General features: G+C 41.8%; 2 protein-coding genes across 4 annotated transcripts in view; one reads left to right on the top strand and one right to left on the bottom strand.

Annotated features, from left to right (window-relative positions):
- The window catches only part of LOC309385343 (transmembrane protein 198-like), a 42,828-nt gene that overhangs the window by 2,058 nt on the left and 17,248 nt on the right, over nt 1–23,522 (bottom strand). The window lies entirely within an intron of this gene.
- On the top strand, nt 6,027–19,733 carry MMP19 (matrix metallopeptidase 19). 3 transcript variants are annotated; one of them, XM_081939672.1, is made up of 9 exons: nt 6,027–6,432; nt 8,631–8,719; nt 9,001–9,131; nt 12,474–12,689; nt 13,697–13,942; nt 15,424–15,549; nt 16,160–16,324; nt 17,152–17,279; nt 19,104–19,733. In XM_081939672.1, exons 1-9 carry the CDS (start codon nt 6,334–6,336, stop codon nt 19,329–19,331), a joined length of 1,428 nt encoding a protein of 475 aa, XP_081795798.1. In that variant the 5' UTR covers nt 6,027–6,333; the 3' UTR covers nt 19,332–19,733. The 3 variants fall into 3 exon arrangements, with proteins under 3 accessions (XP_081795798.1, XP_081795799.1, XP_081795800.1); XM_081939673.1 differs by lacking the exon at nt 6,027–6,432 and adding an exon at nt 6,754–6,881; XM_081939674.1 differs by lacking the exon at nt 6,027–6,432 and adding an exon at nt 7,305–7,445.

The raw sequence follows: 23,522 nt of genomic DNA, 5'->3' as shown, positions 1-23,522 counted from the left end.
GAGGCAGATGACGCTGGTAGATATATAGCAATTCAATTTGATACAGACTTCGGTTCCATTTTGGTGCTAGGAATATATGCTCCTAACCAATGCCAAGAAAGTTTTTATAAGATGCTCCATTTAAAAATTTTAGACTGGAACTTTAAGAGTATTCTAATAATGGGAGACTGGAATGGAGTGATTTCTCCAAAGATAGACAAGAGTACAAAGACGAAATTCACTACCAAATTACCAAAGGCTTTTTTTGATTTACAAGACGATTTGAAATTAAAAGATGTTTGGAGGACACAACATCTAAATGAGATGGATTTTTCTTTCTACTCAGATAGACATAAATCCTTTTCAAGGGATTGATTTCTTTTTGTTAACACCGGATCTACTTCCTAAAGCCAAGAAATCCAAGATTTTCGCCAGGTCACTTAGCGATCATAGTCCGGTGTGGTTACAAATTGAATTAGGGATGAGGCCAAGAAGGTCTTGGAGAGTAAATGAAAATTTATTTAGATATGAAAAAAATGTTGATGAACTTAAAAAACACATGAAGGAATTTTTAGTTTTAATATGAATAAGGGCACTCCCATTGAAATAGTTTGGGATGCAAGTAAAGCTTATATGCGTGGGGTCCTGATACATATGAACTTTAAACACAAACAAATTAGACAGAAAAGGAGAATGGAATTGGAAGATGAAATAAAACGTAAAGAACAGCTGCTTATAATAAACCCGAATGACCAGGCGCTCCAGATGGCGCTAAAGCTGTTGAAAGATCAATTTCAGATGCTTATAGCAGAACAAACAGCAACCAATTTGCAATTTGCTAAACATAACACCTTTGCCAACGCTAATAAACCTGGTAGATGGTTAGCATATACTTTGAGAAGGAATATGAATGATAGAATTATTGATAAAATTGAGTTTCGAGGGAAGATGGTATATCAACAAGAGTTGATTAAAAAATCATTTGTGGACTATTATACTAAGCTATATGTACAGGATAATATACAGAACAAGTTAATAGATGATTTTTTGGAAGGAAAAAGGGTTGCAAAAATTTCTGTGCTTCAAAAGGCAAATTTGGAACGTCTTATAACCGCTGATGAGATCACTTTAGTTATAAATCAACTTAAATTAGCTAAGGCTCCAGGGACTGATGGTTTGACTGCAATGTATTATAAAACTTTACAACTGGAAATGATTGAATATCTTACACAACTATTTTGTAATATACAACAAGGAGGTAAAATACCTCTCTCATGGAAAGCGGCTTTTATCTCATTGATACCTAAAGATAAAGAGGGCCCTAAGAAACCAGAGGATTACAGGCCGATATCTCTTCTGAACATAGATTATAAAATATTTGCTAAAGTATTAGCCAACAGATTGATGCCGGTTATTCAAGAGATTATTCATCATGATCAAGCAGGATTTATTGAAGGCAGACATATGAAGGAGAATGTAAGGCAACTCATAGATTTAATTGACTATCTTGATAAGAATAAGCAGATCTCTGCAGTGCTGGTTTTCTTGGATGCAGAGAAGGCCTTCGATCGAGTGAATTGGAACTTTCTAACCAAGACTTTGGAAAAGATGGATATGGGACCACGATTGCGGCAGGCGATTGGAGCAATTTATCAGCAACAAAATGCACAACTTATTATTAATGGAAATTTGTCAACAACTTTCGAGATACAAAAAGGCACAAGACAAGGTTGCCCATTATCCCCATTGTTATTTATTTTAACTTTGGAAGTCTTGTTGAACGCAATTCGGGACTCAAAATCCTTAGATGGCATAGCTATCAGGCAAAAGGAATACAGAACTAGAGCATTCGCCGATGATCTGGTTGTTACCCTTTCACATCCTTTGAAATCAATAATCCAGATGAAAAATATCATAATAGAATTTGGCATGGTGTCTGGGTTTAGACTAAATCAAAACAAAACGAAAATGATGGTTAAAAACATGACAGAGACTCAAAGAAAGAGACTTGTAAGTTTAGCAGGTTTTGAAATAGTTTCTAAAGTTAAATATTTAGGAATACAAATTTCAGAATCAAACACAAAACTTTTCTCAAATAACTATGAAGTGTTGTGGCAAAAGATACAGAAAGATCTTGAAGCGTGGAAAAAGTTACAATTGTCTTTGCTTGGAAGGATCTCAGCAATTAAAATGAACATTCTACCTAGATTTATCTTTCTATTCCAGATGATTCCGGTGCTCAAGTCAGATAAAACCTTGTTAAATTGGCAAACAACATTAAATAAATTTGTTTGGAAGGAGAAAAAACCGAGAGTAAAGATGAAGATTATGCAAGATACACGTGAAAGAGGTGGCCTCAGACTCCCAAACCTTCGATTGTATTATGAAGCTGCGGTATTAACGCATGTAGCAGATTGGTTTGGGAAAACAAAAATGGAATTGCTCAATATAGAAGGCCATGATCTTGTTCTGGGATGGCATGCATATCTTTTTTATGAAGACAGGGTGGATAAAGTGTTCAACAACCATGTTCTCCGTAGTGCCTTGATGAGAATATGGAAGAAGCACCGGCCCAATTGGGATTATAAAATACCGCTTTGGTTGGATCTTGCAGACACCATGGGGATTATGAATATTAAGTCACTCGGGGGTTGTTTATATAAAGATGTGCTTATTGCTGATGGGGGCGAATGGAAGTTAAAAACTTTGGAACAGCTGTTGGAAGAAGGAATTACTTTAAATTGGTTACATTACATACAGCTTCAGAAGAGATGGGAAGAAGATCGCAGGGTCGGCTTTATGGATAAAGAAGTGGAACTGATTAAGCAGATAAAAGAGACTGGTCCAAAACAAGTTAAAAGAATATATAATGTACTGTTAGAAAGAGACTCAGAAAGTGAATTGGTTAAGGATTGTATGATTAAATGGGCTCAGAATTTTGGGGAAGTGGTTATGTTGGAAACGTGGGAAAAAATATGGGTTCAGAATGTTAAATTTACACAGTCACAGAATTTAAGGGAGAATTTTTATAAAATGTTTTACAGATGGTATTTAGATCCTAAAAAATTATCATGCATGTACCCAAATGTTCAACCAAAATGTTGGAGATGCGGGTGTCTAGATGCTACCTTTTTTCATGTATGGTGGACTTGCAACAAGGTTAAAGCTTTTTGGATAAAAATATGGTGGGTTATGCAGAATGTATTTAAGAAAAGAATACAATTCACTCCACAAATGTTTTTATTGGGTATAGTTAAGGATTTTACCAAAGGGGAAACAAAATTGGCCTTGTATATGGTTACAGCAGCTAGGTTGTTGATTGCGCAACATTGGAAAAAAGATTTTTTGCCAACAATTGATCAATGGATTCAGAAGGTGGCGGGGTTCGCTGAAATGGCAAAAATTTCAGCTTTCTTAAAAGCTCAGAAACAGGAGGATTACACACAGGAATGGGCAAAATGGATTGATTATATATAGAATAAATACCAGACTAGGAGTTATTATCTAGCCTTTAGGTAAGAATGTTTAGACCGATAGATGATCAGAGTAAATAGTATATGGGATGTTTGGAATTATTAGAGTGGTATACAGCGGAAGTCAGGGGGGTGGGTTTGTGCGGGAGGTGGGGGAGGGTTAGGGTGGAGGGTGGGGCAATATATATGTATGAATAAATTAGAAGATGGGACTAATGAAACATTGTTAGGCTAGGAGAAATTTATATTAAGAGTTATAGATGTTAAATTAGCTTAGAAAATGATCAATGTGTTATTATTAATTTAAGACTAATCTCTATAGTTTTTGTTGGGAGGAGAGGGGTTATGAGTAATCTATTTTAAGATGGGGGGTGGGGAGGGGGTAAAGTGTTTGGTATAATATTTGAATGTGAATTTTTGCGGGGGGGTATAGCATTTGTATGAGATTTATATTGTATGGAGGGGGGGGGTGAAAAGGGGGAAAATTTGTTTGTACAAAACTCTTTTAATAAAAAAAAAAAAAAAAAAAAGAAATTAGAAAGAGACATTGAGTTGCATTAAAGCAAACATTTGTTCACGATTGAATAGAATTATTTAGGGAGCCAGATTATTGTATCAATTGCCTTCACACTCCTGGAATCAAAAGAGAGTTATATTCACCTCATGCTAGTTGCAGTGCTATTTTTCTTTCTTCTGTTCAATTGTGTCTGGCTCTCAAAGATTGCCTGGATAAGTGCCTGCAGTTTTCTTAGCAAGGTTTACTATGGAATAAATGGATTATATTTAATTCCAAGGGACAGACCTATTGTATCTGTATGTAAGGCTTTTCATTGATTTAAATTTATTGATAATGTCCCACAAATATATATATATGCTGAGATTCTAGAAAGAGTACACAGAAGAGTAACATATAAGGGTTCTAGAGGCTAAATCATACTATGAGTGATTGGGGAAACTAGGTGTACCTAGTCTAATAAAGAGAAAGACTAAGGGGTAACATGATAGCTGTTTCCAGTACTTGAGGGACTATCATGGAGAAGAGGGAGTTGACCTATTCTCCAAAGCACCTGAGGGTAGGACAAGAAGTAACGGATGGAAACTTATCAAAGAGAGATCCAACCTGGAACTAAGGAAATTTTTTCCTGATAGTGAGAACAATTAATCAGTGGAAGGACTTGCCTTCAGAAGTTGTTGGTGCTCCATCATTGGTGGTTTTCAATAAGAGACTGGAGAACAATTTGTATGGAATGATATAAGTTCTCCTGCTTGAACTAGAGCTGAACTGGAAGACCTCCAAGGTCCCTTCCAACCCTGTTTTTTATGTTTACATGATTCTACGTTCTAAACTCACACTCACATATGTATGCACACTGTCCAATGAACTAGAAAGAACTTGAGTTTGGATCAGTGAATCATCGGTGGAGTAAGACATCTTCTTCAACTTCCCTCAGTCCTAATTGACATGTTCCAAGTGAAAGATGCAGGGAATTGTGGTTGAGTAACATCTGGAGGCCACAGTTTCCCTATGCCTGCTATATACAATATGCTAAATCATGGTTGGGATGTAGATGGCCCTAAGACCACAGGCAGCACTGAAGTTTATTTTATATTATGTGTGAGATATTCTCAGAGTTCCCTGAGACTATATGACAGAAACACTTTGCTATCATTTTACTTTACTTTACTTTACTTTTATTTAGACTTTTATACCGCCCCCTCTCCCCAAAGGGACTCGGGGCGGTGTACAGTCAGATAAAACACAACAAGATAGAAAATACAAACATAAAAGAGGAGGCAATAAAAACTGTACAAAAAGCAAAGCAGTTAAAAACAATGTTTAAATAACCCTAAAGATACCCAATTAAAATATCTGCCAGGAGGTAGAATAAGACTATGAATAAGATTTTGAGTTGGGAAACACATAGGAACTATAGGCTAAACCTTAAGATTTGCTCATCACTGTCAAAAAATACCCCAGAATGTCAACTCATTAATACATTAATTCATGTACTGAATGGCCCTCAGTGTTCCTCTCCCAAAATGCCGTGTGCCACCTGGACTGCCCAAAAATTGCCGATCCCTGCATTAAATGCTACTTAAGACTTGGGCAACTCTTGATATTTGAGCCAACCTAATATTTCTTAGCACTATGAGAACGTGCACATTTTCCAGGTCTGAATAAAGCTGAAAATTGATTAGCTTTGTTCTTCGTTTAGGGGGGATTTGTAACAGGAGGAAGGAAGCAAGAATCAAGGAAAGGCTTGAAATGGCCTGCTATTCCTAGGCAGGCTTTTGCGTGGGCTTCATTTCTGGTATTGCTATATTTTTCCAACTGAACAGAATCTATGGATTTGATTAAAACAAGCTGTGCAATTAAAGCGATTTCCCCACAGATATTTTCTTTTATTCTAGCTACTAAGAGTTGTCAGTGAAAACAACCTGGGCCTCATTCCGGCCTCTGAACCACATGCTGTTGTACAGACCATGGAACCCGAGGGTCATCAAGCTGACCAGTTTAAAAAAGGTCCCCACACAAGGAGCTGTCACTTTAAGAGAAAGTTTATTCTGCAAAGAGTTAATATTCTGCAAAAAAAAAGGGGGGGGGTTGTGGTTGCAACATGTTTCTGTTGGAAGTGACTCACTCCACTGTTTGGCCTGATTTATAAACTTTGGAAAGGGGAGGGAAGATAGGATGGATTGAGGGATCAAGGAGGGCAGAGCAAAACTTGGGCTGGAGAGGAAGAGAGACTGTGGAGAACGAGGTTCTGATTTGCTTGGCCTGAAATCCAGAGTGGGAAGCAGCTGTTGAAGTGCTCTGTGGATCATCTTGGGGAGCAGTGCTGAGGAGCTGCCTCTGGCTTGGCGTGTGACGAAACCAGACATGAAGCTCCCGTGGCTGACTCTGCTCTTCCAGCTCTTCGCCTGGGTCCTCTCGGCCAAGGGGGCTGCTCTCAACAGCATGGAAGAGGATGAAGCCCTGGTAGGTTGGGCCCAGAGTCGTCGTCCCCCCTTTGATGGAAGAGCAGAAGCCTCTGTATGGTGGACCATCAGGAGGAGACAAGAAGGGTGGGAAGAGCTCACTCTCTGGCCTGACCTGTATCTCCCCAGGCTTTTCTTTCTTCTCCTTGGACTTCAATCCCCAATTTATCCTTTTCCCAAATTGAGATGCTTTTATTCCAGAGCTTTTTAAAACTATAACATTTACAAAACATGGGGAGTAGAACTTTTACTGGCAAAACAGCCAAGTCTAACTCTAGTAGGGGTGTGTGCTGCTATGAATAAGTCAGCATGCTTTGTGTTAACTAGAAAACAAGATTAAGTGAATAAGACATGATTGAATTAGCCATACTTAGATGTTCTGCCAACATGGCTGGTCAGAAATGTTTCTTTCTGGTCCTGCAGAAAAGATTGGAGAAAGATTTTTCAATGGTATCTGTCTGTCTCTTTTGCTTTCTCTCTCTCTCTCTCTTTCTTTCTCTGTCTGTATAGCTATTATATTTATGTCTGCCTGCCTGCCTGCCTGCCTGCCTGCCTGCCTGCCTGCCTGCCTGCCTGCCTGCCTGCCTGCCTGCCTGCCTGCCTGCCTACCTACCTACCTACCTACCTACCTACCTATCTATCTATCTATCTATCTATCTATCTATCTAATCATTGCCTGGACCTTGATTCAAGAACAAAAATTAATATATGAAACTGGGTGGATAAAGATTGTGTTGATAGGGGTCAGGTATTGTAATAAGCCATTACGTGGTACATTTGTTTTGGCTTAGAGTAATGAGTGAATTCAACCAGTCTTCATTTTTATTTTAGTTGTATCTATCTTCACTTCTATCTCAGACTTGCGTCTATCTTCCTGGCTTTTCATGACTCTCGGGTTTCATCTGCCCGGTTTAATCCATGTTGACTCACTTTATCACGGACTCTGTTCTTGTGACAAAATGAATGGCTGACTCACTTGTGATGAGCTGAAATGGCAGATTGAGGAGTTTTGTGGTACGGTACAACCAAGGGCACAATTTTGGCTCACAGCAAAAGAATCTGGTTTGATCAAGGAGGGATCAAGGAAGCAGCAGCGTGCTATTTATAATAATGTGTGCATGCCACAAAATGTAGCAACAGTGTATCTGTGAGAGAGACACAATGCTTTGGGAAGAACAAAGGGTCTATTGAGGATTATCCTCTAAAATCTGCATTTGCATGAGAACTCCTAGCATTTGTGCTATTTTGCTATCTCCATTCACTTGAAGACAGCAGGGGTATCCAGATAGATCCAGAAAAAGGAAGGTGTGCGGCCTGCAAAATCTAGCATTGATTTGCACAGAGAGAAATTACCTCATGGAGGTCACTCAATGTCAACCCCTTTAGGTGGAATGGATCCAAAAATCACTCCAAAAGAAGTTGAGATTGGTTATGACAACACAATCTCGCAAGTCTGATTGTGTCCAGCCTCCTCCTCTTCTTTATAGTTTATTCTCTTTATAAAGGGCTAGGGAGGTGTACCCTTGAGCTAATTCTGAATGGTATCTTGTTGTTCTGTCCTTTAAAAATGCTTCAACCCTTTTGCCTTAGTAATGGCTCCTCCCTATCTTCATCAAGGTCAACTTTATTTATTAGATTTTTCTCCCAACTTTATTACTTTATCAGTAACTCAAAGTAAAGAACATACATATTACTCCTTCCTCCTCCTGTTTTCCCCACAACAACAACCCTGTGAGGTGGGTTAGGCTGAGAGAGAATGACTGGCCCAAAGTCACCCAGCTGGCTTTCATGCCTAAGGTGGAAGTAGAACTCACAGTCTCCTGGTTTCTAGATCAACACCTTTGCCACTTCACCAAACTGGCTCTGTATTTGTCTATGGGGATTCTCAGTCATCCAGATCATGGTTGCCCCAAAGGTGATTTTTTTTCCAAATGCAACTAGACTTTCTTTTGTTTTTCCTTGAAGACGTTTCGCTTCTCATCCAAGTTGCTTCTTCAGTTCTGTTCGACTGAAGAGCCGAAGACGTTTCTTGGATAAGAAGAGAAACGTCTTCAGGTAAAAACAAAGGAGGTCCAGTTGCCTTTTGAAAAAGCACCATTGGCTCTGTATTTCTACACCCAGCTTGCTAGGACTTTCTATGTTCCAGTAATGTTGGGGGGGGGGGTGAGCTTACCTTTACAATTTATTTCCCCGTTTCAGGATTTCCTGCTGCAGTTTGGATACTTACAGCAGCCGCTAGAACGGCTCTCTCACAAGTTCACAGAAGAGGAGATCGAGGTTGCTTTGAGGTAATATAAAGAGTCCCAGGGATATTAAATCGGAAATATATTTCAGGAAAACACACTAAAATCTTTGGAATGTCCTGTCAGCAGTCTCACTTGGGGAGGGGGGGCCACACTGGAACCACAGACAAGCCCAGCACATCTTAGGCTACTGGGGGAGGGGGGGCAATGAGTTGAGTGTCCTGCAACCTGGGGAACTTGATGATTTAAGTAAACCAGAGTCCACATGTTGGACAATGCCGATCACCGTGTGTATTCTTTCCTCCCTCTTGTTTCTGGTTCAACAGAGCTTTTCAGCTTGCTTCAGGACTGCCAACCACTGGGCAGGTGGACATGGCAACCCTCTCCCAGATGAGGCAGCCCCGCTGCGGTGTGGATGACCCCTTCAATGAAAGGACCCTCAAATATCGCCTCTTGGGTGAGCATCCCTCGACTTGCTTTCTGGAGGCCAGGTGGCTGGCATTTGGGCAGATCTAGTTACTTATAACCATTGCTGCACCCACACAGTCCCACAATCAAAGTTTGGGTGCTTGGAAACTGGCAAATATTTACAAAAGTCGCAGGATCCTGGTTTCACGTGACCCCATTTGCTGCCTTCTCAGCTTTGGGCAAGCAAAGTCAGTGGGAGAAGCCAGATTCACTTCACAACTGTGGCAGAAGAGGTTGCAAAATGTGAACGATTCATTTAACAACCGTCTTACTCAACAACAAAAATCCTGGTCCCGATTTTGGTTCCAAGTGGAGGGCTACCTGTATAACCACGCTTTGCAGGGACAAACCAGTATTGTATGAGTAAGGTAGGAATCCATGTGGTTTCCTAGGAAATGAAATCAATGGCCCCTTTTTTATTTCTTGACAAGACGTGATTCAATTTTTCAGTTCGGTTCAAAGAAGGATTTATCTCATTGTTAAGTCTTCCTGGGGCTGATAAGGTAAGATATGTGGGAGACTACTACTGTTTCTTATCTTACTTAAGGCAAGGGAGATAAGACTTAGCCTCTTTCCCAAGCCATCGCTTGCCAAGGGATTCTGGTGGATGTTGAAGTTCTTTTAAGTTTGGAGAAAATAAGAATTAAGAGGCTTCTGCATGCTCTCTAAACATTATAATCATCAGCAAAGAGCTGGAAAGTCTCTAAGAGCAGGTGGCTATAATCAAAGGCACCCAGTAAGCTAGTAAAATCTGTAATTGATGGATTACAGCAATTTTCATGATGATGCCTTCCCTTCTCAGTTATGATGGCAGCTACATCTTCTCATCTTTCTCATCTTTCCTACTGTCTTCTCCTATTGATATCTTATGATTTATCACATGTTGTTTGTATCTTGTGATTTATTATTGTACCTTATGATTTATGATCTATTACTTACCGCTTTGGTTTTTTTTTTAATGTACACTAAAAGCTTATGCACCGGAGACAAATTCCTTGTGTGTCAAACCACACTTGGCCAATAAAGAATATTCCTATTCCTACAAGTTTATTTTCTCCCCCATTTTCTTAAAAATATTAGAGCTGAGTTAGAAAAGATCAGGTTAGGAAAGACATTTTGCAGTTTTTAAAGATCATTTTCATTTTAGAGATGGAATACTGAGACCAAAGTAAAAAAAAACAACAACCCAACAATCTGCTTAGCAATTGGTTCATATTTATGACGGTTGCAGTGTCCCAGGGTCAGGTGATCACTTTTTGTGACCTTCTGACAAGCAAAGTCAATGGGGAAGCCGGATTCACCTAACAACTGTGTTACTAACTTAATGACTGCAGTGATTCACTTAACAACGGTGACAAATGTGGTAAAATGGGACGAAACTCACTTTATCGTCTCAACAGTAGCAACAGAAATTTGGGCTCAATTATGGTTGAAAGTCGAGAACTAGCAGGCAATCATTTCTACTGTAAGACTTTCACTTGCTGTGAATTTCCTCCATGTAAACTGATTAAAAAAAAAACCATAAAGGAGAATATTTGTAGCTCAGGATGAAATGAGGCATCCTTGGAACTCCCTTAGTTGTTTTCTTGCAGAAGTTTCCTTAACCAGAATAGATGACATCATCAGTGGCAGTGATCAAAAGTGTGTCATGCTGAGTTTACAGAGACTTCCTGGACAAGTCTAGGTAATTTTCGGGCTGTAATATGGAGAAAAATTTCCCCCTATCTTTTTCCATGAAGTCTTTCCATTTCCCCAATTATCTTATAACCCAGGAATTTTGCAATAGTCTCTATCCTAGCCAGGCAAAACTATTAACTCATCAAGCAAATATAAAGCAGTTACACATTGCAGTGAAAGATAATTGACCATGGAGAAACTCTCCAGAATTTGGATGTCTTCCCTTTTTAAAAATCCCCAGATGTAGAAGAATTTAAGAAGGGGGGGGGGAAGAGATGCTGTGCCCCGAAAAAGTAGAAAGATGAGAAAGAGATTCAGAGAAAATCTACCTTGAGTTTCTTTTGTCCTTGAAAAGGAGCAGTGAAGGGTTTGGGCAGGCTTTCAAGATTTTTGTTAGTGTATCAAACAAAAATGAAAACGCTTTTCTGGCATTCCTGCGGTGTCTGATCTTTAACTAGGCCTGTCTCAAAAGGCTGATTTTGGATTTGCCTGGAAGTATTTTTGAATCTACTTTGAGCTGATACGCTTGAGCGAAGAGATGCACAAAGCCGAGATTAATGAATTAGTCTACTCACTCCACCCATGCTTAGTATGAAAGGAATGGGCCTGTAGCTCTGACCTAAAGTAGGAATTAAGGCCAGCTTGTAGTTGTTGTGGTTGTAATGGCCTGGAAAGCTAGTTTTACTTATGATGACTAAAAAAGTTAAGTCCAATAAATTTCTCTAGTTTAGGGTATATTTCCAAGTACCCTGTTTCCCCAAAAATAAGACCTATCCTGAAAATAAGACTTGGCATGTTTTATGCATGCACCTAATATAAGCACTACCCACCCTCCCCACCAAAATAAGCTCTACTTAAGAGCCTACTCTGCCAGCTGCCCACTCATTCTGGTTGCTTTTGTTGCAAGGCAGGGGGATGGAGCTACCCTACATGCTGCACACCAACTTACCTCAGGGCTCCCTCAGCCAGGCCATCCACCTCTTGACACCTGCCTTGTGATGGCAGCATTGGCAGCCATTTGCAGCAGGAGTCTACATGGCCACTGGCCCACTTGTGTTTGCTCACAGCCACAACAGAGCAGGAGGCCGAGTGTGTACCACGGCCGCAAGGTGAGGCAGGTGTCGAGGCATGGATGGCCTGGCTGAGGGGGCCCTGAGGTAAGCCAGTGCGGGAAGTGTGGGGCAGTTCCACCCCCGCCTTGTGGTCACGGCTCCGGCATGTTGCTCCGCCTCCTGCTCTGTTGCAGCCACGAGCAAGCAGAAGAAGTGGGTCTCCCATACATGGGGGAAAAAAAATAAGAAAATAAGCCCTAGTGCTTATTTTGGAAACCCCCCCAAAATAAGACCCTGTCTTATTTTCGGGAAAACACAGATAACAGTTCCTATGAGGCTCCATGTTGGTCTTTTTTTGTTTCAGGATTTCCATTTAGATTTCACTCCTCCAAAAGAGAGAGGGAGAAAAGAAGAGAAGGAGAGAGGAATAGAGGGAGAGCGAGCTGTTACACAAACTTTAACAGTAGTGATGTCCCCTTCTTGTCTTTGTTTTTAGGATTCACTCAAGGGCTGTGATTCTCCCAACCTTCATCCTGCCTTATTACGGTAGGGGAGCCAGTGCTGAGTTATTGATCCCTCTGGTTCTGTGCCTCCTTCCACAGGTCGCTGGCACAAGAAGCACCTAACTTACAGGATCTACAGTTACAGCAAAGACTTGGGGATCCCTGCCACACGCACTGCAATCCAGATAGCATTCAAGTACTGGAGTGATGTGACCCAGCTCACTTTCCAGGAGGTGCGGACTGGCCGTGCTGACATCCGCCTGTCCTTCCATGGTTCTTCTCCTTGGACCTGCTCACGGTCCTTTGATGGGCCCGGTATGGACCGAAGCAGGGCTGGGGAAGAGGGAGGGGGAGCTGGCTGGAGTTTGGATGAGAAACGGGGTGGAGCAGCTGGCAAGGATATGATAGACGACAAGCTTGATTTTGCTTTCTTGATAGAAGTAGGGTATTGTAAACAAGTATGGTTGGAAACTGGACTATGACTGGGGACACCTGGGTTTGATTTTCCCTCAAATATGGAACTCACTGCGTGTATTTGTAAATGTTTATCTCACAGAACAAAAGGGGAAATAATAAGTAGGGTGATAAGTAACTGTTTGTACCATCTTAAGTTCCAAGGTGCATTATAAATGGAGGCCCTATGACGCCTCCGCGTGGCCCATTTTTTGGCCTGCATAGTGCTGCAGGAAGCCATGAAGGCTGAAATAGGCTGTGGAGGGGCCACACACAAACCCCTTTGGCCCGTTTTGGCTGGCAGAGGCACCATAGCCGGTCCTTTGATATTTCCAGGCTGGCTCCGCGGACCAGATATAAGAACCCCGCGGGCAGCATCCAGCCCGCAGGCCTTGAGTTTGACTCCCCTGCTATAAGCAAAGAAGTTAGAGCAGTTACAGACTCTTCTTGAAAGTACTACTCAACTTGTTTGTGTAGTTTTTAACCTAAGTCTTTTTTTCTCTATGAAAACTTTAAACAACTATAATGTGCTTATTTTCACGTTGAATCTGTAACATAAGGCTTGCGGTAATCTTAGCCTTCAACCATTTAGAAGGCAATGCACGAGATGATGGTTAAAATATCGTATGTGTATGTCCCTCCTGCCACATTTGATGGCATCCATGCTTTAAGCAGCAGTGCTTCATAGGAAGATTGGTGCTTCTGGAGGAGGAGGAGGAGGAGGAGGAGGAGGAGGAGGAGGAGGAAATGGGGCTCTGTGTTGTGCAGAGGAATTGGTAGGATAAGACAGGCCCATCTTTAGAACAAAACCTCACGAGCGTCAGCCTAAACTGCAACTTAGCTAACACTCAATCCTTTCTCTCTCTCAGGTCACGTATTGGCCCATGCAGATATCCCAGAATTAGGAACAGTTCACTTTGATTCTGATGAATACTGGACAGAAGGGACTTCCCGTGGGATTAACCTCCGCATCATAGCAGCCCACGAGATTGGCCACGCGCTTGGCCTGGGTCATTCTCGGTACCCGACCGCACTCATGGCTCCTTCTTACAGTGGCTATCGGTCCCCCTTTCGCCTGCATTGGGACGACATTGAAGGCATCCAGGCCTTGTACGGTATGGAACTCAGCACACACACACCCCGGGTCCCTTGGAACCTCTCTGCCCTGGTTTGCATGCAATTGGACAGGACTGTCATCCTGGCCTTTGGCCTGACCCTCAAAGAGCATTCTTAACATGCTCAGCTGCACTGTCCTCTTTCTTTGTCCGTTTGTGTGGTCACAGCAGCTGGAATCCCTATGTAAGGAAGGTGGAGAAAACTTCTGGGAACAGACAATTTGGGCTGGTTTCTGACTCTGGGTCGGCTTACGATAAGCTTGCTGGAGTTGAAACAAAAGCAGGATAACAAAGTCATGGGTATGGACATAGTGGGTGTATCCATAATATATGTATGCGTAATGTGTGTTATGTGTAATATATATATGTGTGTGTGTGTATATAATTTTTTTGTTTGTTTGCATTATTTCATTATGAGTTCACTTTTAGGTTTTAACCACTATGGATTTTTAAAGAATAGCATCTAGAAATATTTGAAATAACTGCATTGAATCCCATGTTAATATAATCTGGGAAGTTTAGGTGCTGTAGACTTATCATTTCCCTGTTACACCTAATATGTCCAAGGCACTTTTATGTGAAACAAAAAGTTCTATATAGGGAAGAGGAAGAACTCCCTTGACAAATAATGAACTTTCACGTTATGTCTTCCAAAAGGAAGGCTTCTTCTGGAGGGGTAAACTCTCTGTTTATTTTCCATTATGCTTGAATTCTGATAAATGTCTCTTTTCCTTTCCTTTCCCTCTCACCCTCCCACTTGATCTCTTGGCTGTTCTCATGCCTTCTCTGGTTAGTCCATCCCCTAGCAACAAGGAGATCTGTTTCCCACAATGACAGTCATGAAGGGATCTGATCCAAGGGTTTTGAAATCATGTGCAGAGGAAGCCAAGAGTGTTGACAAAATTGGCCTGGACTTCTTCGTGATGCATTTCGCAATAAGCTTTTGACTTTAAGAAAGCAAGCCTGGAATCAATATAATACAATAGCCCTCAACTTACGATGGCAATTGGGTTCGGTCTCTAAGCGAGGTGGTTGTTAAGTGAGTCACCCTGATTTTATTTCTTTTTTGCTGCCATCGTTAACTGCATCACACAGTTGTTAAGCAAATCCTGCTCCCCCCCACCCCACCAATTGACTTTGCTTGTCGAAAGCAGGCTGGGAAGGTCGCAAAGAGCAATCACACCACCACGGGATGATGTGATAGTCATAAATATGTGATAATTGCCAAGTGCTTGAATTATGACTACGGGGGCACTGTACTAGTAAAAAGTGCGAAGGCTGATCATAAGTCACTTTTTTCAGTGCCGTCATCACTTCAAACCGTCGCTAAATGAATGTTCGTAAGTTGAGACTACTTGTAGCAAGAGATCAGTAGTTAGCCAAATACATTGACAAATATCCCCCCCCCTTTTTTTTTCATCCCAATTATTTTCCCTGTTCTTTTAGGCTTGACTCACAATTCAAATTATTTTTTTACCCAGGTAAGAAGACCCTGTCAACAACTGCACCTGAGACCTCCCCTGCCCTCTCTACTGCCCCTGCAGGTGCCCTGAAACCTAGCAAAGTCCCTGACCCCTGCAAAGATGATCTGGATGCTATCATGTTGGGTAAGCCATCTCTCTCGTCCTGGTTTCTAGAGCCAGGCTTTTTCTTCCATCGCTTGCAAATAAGCCAAGCTTGAACTCAGCAGAAGCACAAAACTGATTAAGAGTACAAAATTTTGGAAGCCTGCCATCCCATTAAGATGCTGGGGGGGCGGGGGGGGCGGAAGGGAGGCACAGAAGAAGCCCCTGCAGGGTGGAGATTTATGCAATGGTTAGATGAATAATTGCTGTGGATTACTAAAGGGAATCTTGAATGTATGTTGTGGCCGTCCTACTCTAAATCACTCTGAGTGATGTCACAGAGTTGAATAACAACAATATGGGTACAAATGATACCATCCATGAAACAGCAGTTGTTCAAGTGATTAAAGCCAACTGTCTATAATTTAGGTGACCCGTTCATCCATCTTCCTGCTTTACTTCTTGCAAAAGGAGGAGGGGAGAGGGGTGAGCAGGGGGAGCAGGAAGGAGGAGGAGGAGGAGGAGGAGGAGGAGGAGGAGGAGGAGGAGGAGGAGGAGGAAGAAGAATAATGCTCTGTGTCCTTTCAGAAAGAAGAAAAAAACAACTAGAGTGCAATTATTGATTTTTAATTCTTCTCCTCCTACTGTTTAGGTCCATATGACAAAACATATGCTTTCCATGGTGATTACGTGTGGATGGTGACCGATTTTGGTACTAACCCCCCATTAAAGATTTCAGCGTTATGGAAGGGCCTGCCTGGGTGGCTGGATGCTGCTGTGCACTCTCCCCGTACGGGGCGCACTTACTTCTTCAAAGGTCTGTGCATTGAGATGATCCCTCTCCCCTTCCTTGATCCCTTTTTATAAAGAAAATTATATATCTTTGCTGTAAGCTGCTCAAAGTCACCTCTTGGCAAGATGAGCAACACATTCATTTTATCTTTCGTGTGTGTGTGTGTGTGTGTGTGTGTGTGTGTGTGTGTGTTTGTGTGTGTGTGTTCCAGCATAACTCTGGAACGAGCAATTTCAACCAAACTTGGTACACAGATGACTTACTCTCTGGAAAAAAATAATGTGCGGGTAAGACACCACTAACACCCCTTGGTGTGTATGTTGTTAAGACACAGCCTGTTGTGCCTTAAAATGACTTCTACTGTACAGTGCAGTAGAGTTGCCATGGTAACGGCTTCACAGTATTCCACAAGGGGGATCCCTCTGATAAGGGAGAAAATCCAACATTAGAAATTACATTTGGTTTGGACATTTTTCCCTTACAAATAAATACCTGGGCAACGCCAGATTATCAGATAGTAATAAATAAAAACATATTTTTCCAAAGGTATGTTCCACCTCCATTCTGATGATGATACCTTTTTTTCTCTTCACAAGGTTTCCAAAGTAATAATAAGATAATGTAATTGCCTCCAGGATAGGGCTTTTTCACACTAGTGGCTTCCCCCAGCTACTATTGAAATGATATAAAGCTTTCTTTGCTGTTATATTGGCACAACAATGGCTAGATTATTTTAGAAGACAAAGTTGTTAGCAAGGATTTGACCATAGATTCTGTAGCTGCTATTAATGATTATAAACTATATTTTACTGTCTGTTTTTAATCTGTATTCATTCCATCTTTGTTACCAGGCACTAAAGTATGGCGTTACCGGGGATTCAAACTGGATTACGGTTACCCTAAGCCCCTCACGCGTATACCCGCCAAGATAGATGCTGCTCTCTATTGGCCAGTAAATAAGAAGATATTCTTATTTAAGGTAAAAATACAAACCATGAGGGTTTAAACTTCTGGGAAGCATTAAGCTAGAAGTCATTTTCAACCAAAAAGCTTTCCAAAATGAACAATACAAGTTGGGAGATACCGTATTTTTCACCCTATAAGACGCACTTTTTTACTCCAAAAAAAAGGGTGAAAATCTGGGTGCGTCTTATAGGCCGAATGTAGCCACCTGGGCAGTGGTGGGTTTCTGCTGGTTGGTCAATGAACCCGGAAGCCCCGCCCCCGTCACTCACTCGTAAGTCCTTGGCGTTTTTTTGCATCGGGGCTTGCTGCAAGAGAGAGGGAGCAAAGACCTTTTCCGGATTGGTGGTGGTGGAGGTGCGGGCCCGTACTCACTAAAGCAAGTCCGGGGAAGTCCTTTGCGCCAGCTGGAAAAGGTCTTCACTCCTCCCCCCCCCCCTTGCAGCATGTCCCGATGCAAAAAATGGCGAGATCTCTTCTCAGAAATGTCTTCCCGGGCTGGCCGGATCTCTCTCCGTTTATCTATGAGATAAACCTGAATTATTAGGATATGAATTGGATATGCCAGGATGTGACATTGTTTCGGTCAAAAAAACCTGTTTTCTTCATTGTGGTTCAGATAGCAGTTTGTAGAGATTCTCCAGCAGCATCCAGGTCATGGTTGTCCCAAAAATGCTTTTTTCTGGAAGCAACTGGACTTATTGTTTTTTTCTCTGAAGGTTCTTTCTTTGAGGTTCAGATCGCTTTTGTAGGTCATCCTTGCAACTTCTGCTCCTTATTCTCTGGTGTTTAGAGGTTCTCTGAATCCAGGGGATACACAGGTAGTCTTTGATGTACAACCGCTCACTTGGGGACCTGGATTTGAAGTTCCAACCGTTGGGCCCATAGTCATGTGACTGAAGTTCAGGAACTTGGCAACAAAGCTGCCTTTACGGCTGTTTGCGGTGGCCTGCGGTCATGGGATTGCGTTTGTGATGGTTCTTACCAAACAATAGCACTTACTTCCAAGCTTTCTGCAAAAACGGCACCTATGGTTTGCTTCACAACCACATTTACCTAACAACTGCAGTGTTCGCTTAACAACCACAGCAAAGAAAATTGGGGCAAGCTCCATCATTGGGAAGGCTCCAGAATATGTGGCATTCAGCTGAACTACCCCTCCTAAGCACAATGCATATTTTCTTAAAATGGGGCTTGAGAGACTAAGGATAGGTTGAATATGTCACCAATAAGAGGCATGAGAGGAGAAGGCACAGCTGATCCACGCCTTGCAGAAAGAACTGGAGAGGAGGCCATACGGAGAAGGGAAGCCACTTGGCTTGTTAAGATATTTAAATTTAGTCGCTGGAGCAGTAGGGTTGTGCGGTCAGCCAGAACACACAGTTGTGGTTGATTGGTTGGAGAGTGCTCCCACTTGCTCCTGCGTGAGGCAATCTACGTTGTGATTGGCTGCTGTGGGTGCGGAGGGGGAGTTTCCCTCTTTTCCCACCTTTTTCTTCTTTCTGCTTTGTATCCTCTGGCATTTACCTCATGATGCTCCTGTGTGCCTGACTAATCTCCTTTGCTGTAAATATAGATGTAAAATATACTTATTTATACAAAACTGCAAGTTCGCGTCAGCGTCCCCTCTGCGCAATCCCCTGAACAGACTTTGCTTAGTGACAGGAAGGAAAGACTGCTCTTAACGTATAATGGCAGAGCCACTGATGATGATAGAAAGTTGGCTTGTCGGGATGCGGTTGGGTTCTTTCCTTAAACGTTTGAGGAGCTCTAGACAAATGGATGAAGGAGCTGCGAATGCTAGGAAGGGCGTTAATTCCTCCTTAATCTCTTTTCACAGGATACAGAGTACTGGCAATGGGATGAACTGGGGAGCCATTTTGCTAATACCCCAAGGAAGATCTCCACCCTCTTCACCGGGGCTCCATCGCACCTGGATGCTGCACTAACCTGGGAGAACGGCAAGGTCTACATTTTCAAGGGACGGAGCTACTGGAGACTCAATAAACAGCTTCTGGTAGAGAGAGGCTACCCCCTAAGCACAGCTGAGCGCTGGATGAACTGCTGATGTTTAGGGCGATGCTCTGGCTTACAACTTTCAGAGACAGGCCCTTCTCTGAGCAATGAGGTGTGCTGTTGTTGTTTTTTAAGAGACCCCACAGTGACACCTACAGGTGATGCACAGGAGCAAGTCTTCTGAATGGGACCAACTTGGGCAGCGGAGCAGAGATAACCACTGATTTTGTGGAAACTCCGTTTCCGCTGAGCTTCTTCAGTGCGGACATATCTACCTTTTAAAAACATAAAATAAAATGCTGGATTTCAAAACAAAAAAATATCAGGATGATCTCAGAGGCAACATAGCCGCAGAAGGAACTAGCCCAGTTTCAGGATTCAGGAGACCTTGGGAGACCACAGCTAAGAAGCCAGTCTGTAGAGTAATAATTCAACATCAGAGGTTTTTTTTTTTTTTTTAAAGGGAACTTTAAGGGCATTTTAGAAGTATCATTCCTTGTTCTATGGCTGTGTCTAGTCAAATAGAGCTGCAGAGTTTTAGAGTATTGATGGTTCATTCTTACTTGTATGTCTATCAGAACAACAGCTAAGCTTTTTTTTAAAAATAATATTAAAGCTGAAATCACAAGGAAAGTGCATGGAATATCCTGGGGTTAGAGGAGTATATCTCTTGCAATGCATGCACACATACATATACACGCCGACACACATCTGCAGATTCCATGGTAATAATTTAATCTCCGATATCCAGCAGGATGATTTGAGGGCTAAAATGTGGCTTCCAGTTATGCAAAATGTACCGGGTTTCCAATAAAAAGAAGAATATTGTTCTATATATGTACTTCTGCTTTTTTCTTCCGACAAGGAAATTATTTTTCTTTCTGGTTTTGTTTAGCTAGATACAACCAGGCAAAACGTTTGGTTGCCTAAGGCACAGCAGCACAAACCATCCCTTCTCCTCCTTTGCACTGGTGTGGTTCAGAATTGTTATTTTAGTATCAGAAGCAGAAGATCCCAGGCGCATATTTTGAAATGGGGGGGGGGGGGAGTTACAGAAATGTAACAATGAACAATCCTTTCCTCTCCATTTTACTTTGCAGATGAATAGGGAGGAAATGTAGTCAGCTTATCTCAAAGAGGCTTGGCTACCAATAGGCCTAAACTTAGTTGAGGACCCTTATTCTACTTTCATGATCTGCTGCGATTGAAATTCTCCATTGAAAATAATTGGCTGGGCAAGCATGAGCAACAGTCAATGCCAATCTGCCTTAAAACACTCACAATAGTCTTCTGTTACCCATTCAGAAAAAAAAAGCAAACCCTGCCAGAAAGTAGGTGGGGTTCATTATCGGTTTTCTCAAAAGGAAGTGAAGGTCAGCTTGCAATTTCTGTAATACAGTTCTGATCTCATTTTGCAAGAAGTCACAGTACAGAATTCCCCTTTAGTGCCATGTTGGTCACAATGCCACTGTTTCTACACTGCTCCCCACCCTCTGCCAGCTTTGCATCATTGAGAACAATGAAAACAGTCAGAACATTGTAGATTCTACAGCCACAAACTTCAATCCCGCCCACTCCCTCCTACCAATGCGTCCTACATAAAGAGAAATAAAAGAAATGAAGCCAGATAGTCTGGTACTTTGACACCTTCATGTCATACTGCCAATGGGGAAAACTGACAGAATCTCCTCTGGTTTATCTCTGCCATTTTGATTAACTATTGAGGGGAAGATGTCTAACTGCCGAGCCACCATTCCACTTGGAGGACCCGTTACACCAGCTAAAACATGGGGATTAAGAGGAATGCCAAGGCAAGGCAACCTGGTGGATCAATTATCCTTTCATGACCCATCCTTAAGCTCCACATTTTCAAGTGAAAAGCAGTTTCAGAGTAGTTATGCTTACATTAGAGCAAGAAGTAATTTGGCCCAGCTCCTGAAGAACAAGGAGCAGGCAATCACAAACTTCAGAGCCAATCTAGGAAGGGTACAAACGCTGTGTGGAAAACCTGTAGTCCAGAAGTGTCTGTCTCATTTACCGCTTCCTTTCTCCTGCCATCTCAGCCAGCTCGCTGGACCTCAAAGAAATCCGATAGGCACTCCAGTCAGGGAGCTGTGCTGAATGAAGGCATCAGTTCTATTCCTACTTTCTAGGAATTTGAGAAGGCGCCATATTGGGAGAGGAAGATACTAGCACATGCAATAGGTCATCTCCAATCTGAAGGCCTCGCTCATTGGGAAGGCACGTTGTTCCCACCATTCCAAAGTAACTTGAGTCTGTCATTAATTAAAGCAGTTGGAAGGAAAAGGTCCCACTGGGTTCTCCCAATGTGGCTGAAAGCCGTAACGGCTGATTTTATGAGAGAAGCCCATGTGGGCTCCTGCCTGTTTGAATCTTCGCTTTTACATATTATTCCAAAATTGAAATGATATGGCAGGCAAAACAAATCTAAGTCAAGACTCCTAATCTGCATTTCCACAAGCAGCCTACAAATTCAATAATCCACTGACCTGGAAGTAAATTAACTTATCCTGGTAAACAGGAGATAGGTAGACAGTTGCTTGGGATGGTGATGGTAAACCTCTTTATCTGGCCTTTCTTATGTTCTCTCAAGGTGGAGAACATAGCTGATATTCCTTCCTCCTCCTATTCTCTCCACAACAACCACTCTGCGAGGTGTGTTGGGCTAAGAGAGAGTGACTGGTCTAAAGTCACCCAGTCGGCTTTCATGCCTAAAGTGGGACTACAACTCTCAGTCTCCTGGTTTCTAAACCAACACCAAACTGGGTATGTGATCCTTGTGATCCCTTCCAACCGTAATTCAATGATTTTCATAAATTTTCATCAACTACAGTTGGCTCAATCATACCTCCATCATATAGACATTGAAATTACTGTTCTAGTCTGGAAGAAAGTCAAGCTTTATTAATAACCATATTAAACAGGGTAGTTTTTCTTTCTTGCATTCACGTTGGTGCGTTCCAAAAGTTTCTGAAACGTTGAGCTTAGGGACATGCATGTAAAAACATTACAGATGTGTATCTGCTCCACATTGCAAACAGACATGAGGGCTCTAGTAAGGAATCCTGAAGCCTGCTTCAAATTTAATACACGACCAGACAAACACTTTTGCAAGGGTAAAGAGCTGGCTGTTGACCAGATCCTGCAACATTATAAGCAGAAAACTTAGCAAGTGGGAGAGAATGTCTAACCATCTTAAATTTTGGGCTGGTGGCTACTACTTTGTGCTTTGGTTTTGTAATCTAGTTTTATAATTAAGAGGCAACTAGTATCTATTTCATTGCAGTTTCATAATGGGCATTCTTGGCTCCTGCCAAAATTCTGGATTTTCAGCATACACATGTACAGGCAGTCCTCAACTTATGACCATGATTGAGCCCAAAATTTCTGTTTGTTAAGTGAATTTTGCCCATTTCTTGCCATAGTTGTTAAGTGTATCACTGCAATTGATAAGTTAGTAACACGGTTGTTAAGTGAATCTGTCTTCCCTATTGACTTTGCTTGTCGGAAGGTCCCCAAAAGTGATCACATGACCATGGGACACAGCAATGGTCATAAGTATGAACCAGTTGTCAAGCATCTGAATTTTGATCATGTCACCATGGGGATGCTGCAAAGGTTATAACTGGAAAAAAAAAGTCATGTCACATTTTTTCAGAGTCATTGTAACTTTGAATTGAACTTTTGTAAGTCAAGGACGACCTGTATACATATACACATGTTCTCTTATCAGCAATTCCCCAAAAGAAGGAGGAGGGAAAATTCTGGATGATTGGGGAAGTTAGAACCAGCAATGTAAAATTGAGTATGGTTCCATACCACAATTCAGATTGGAGACATGACGAGAGTAGTTTCAGAGTAATTAAATCAACTTATGAAGAAACACTGTTTATCCCGCTGGCCTCTTATGAAAGCAGAAGGTAGCCATTTAAATACCCCACAATGCTTCAATTAAACTAGCTTCTCTGTCTTATCAGGGGAATCCAAGGCCCAAGAGTCTTGTGGGTCCAGAGGGCATTTCATTCAGAACCCCTCCATACGATGACATCTTTCAAGTTCCCTTGATTTCCTATTTTGCATTCCCCATCAATTGGTTTAAGACAGTCCAAATATTTACCTTCCTATGGTAAAGCCTCTGTGCATGACAGTGATAAAGCTGCGTGGCACTGTGGAAATGTAGAACTACCAGGGGAAAAAAAGGTTAATAATGTTTTTTTTTTAA

Source organism: Natrix helvetica (genome assembly GCF_964273705.1).
Source record: "Natrix helvetica genome assembly, chromosome: 1".
Taxonomy (NCBI): Eukaryota; Metazoa; Chordata; class Lepidosauria; order Squamata; family Natricidae; genus Natrix; species Natrix helvetica.
This window is presented reverse-complemented; position numbering and strand designations above follow the sequence as displayed.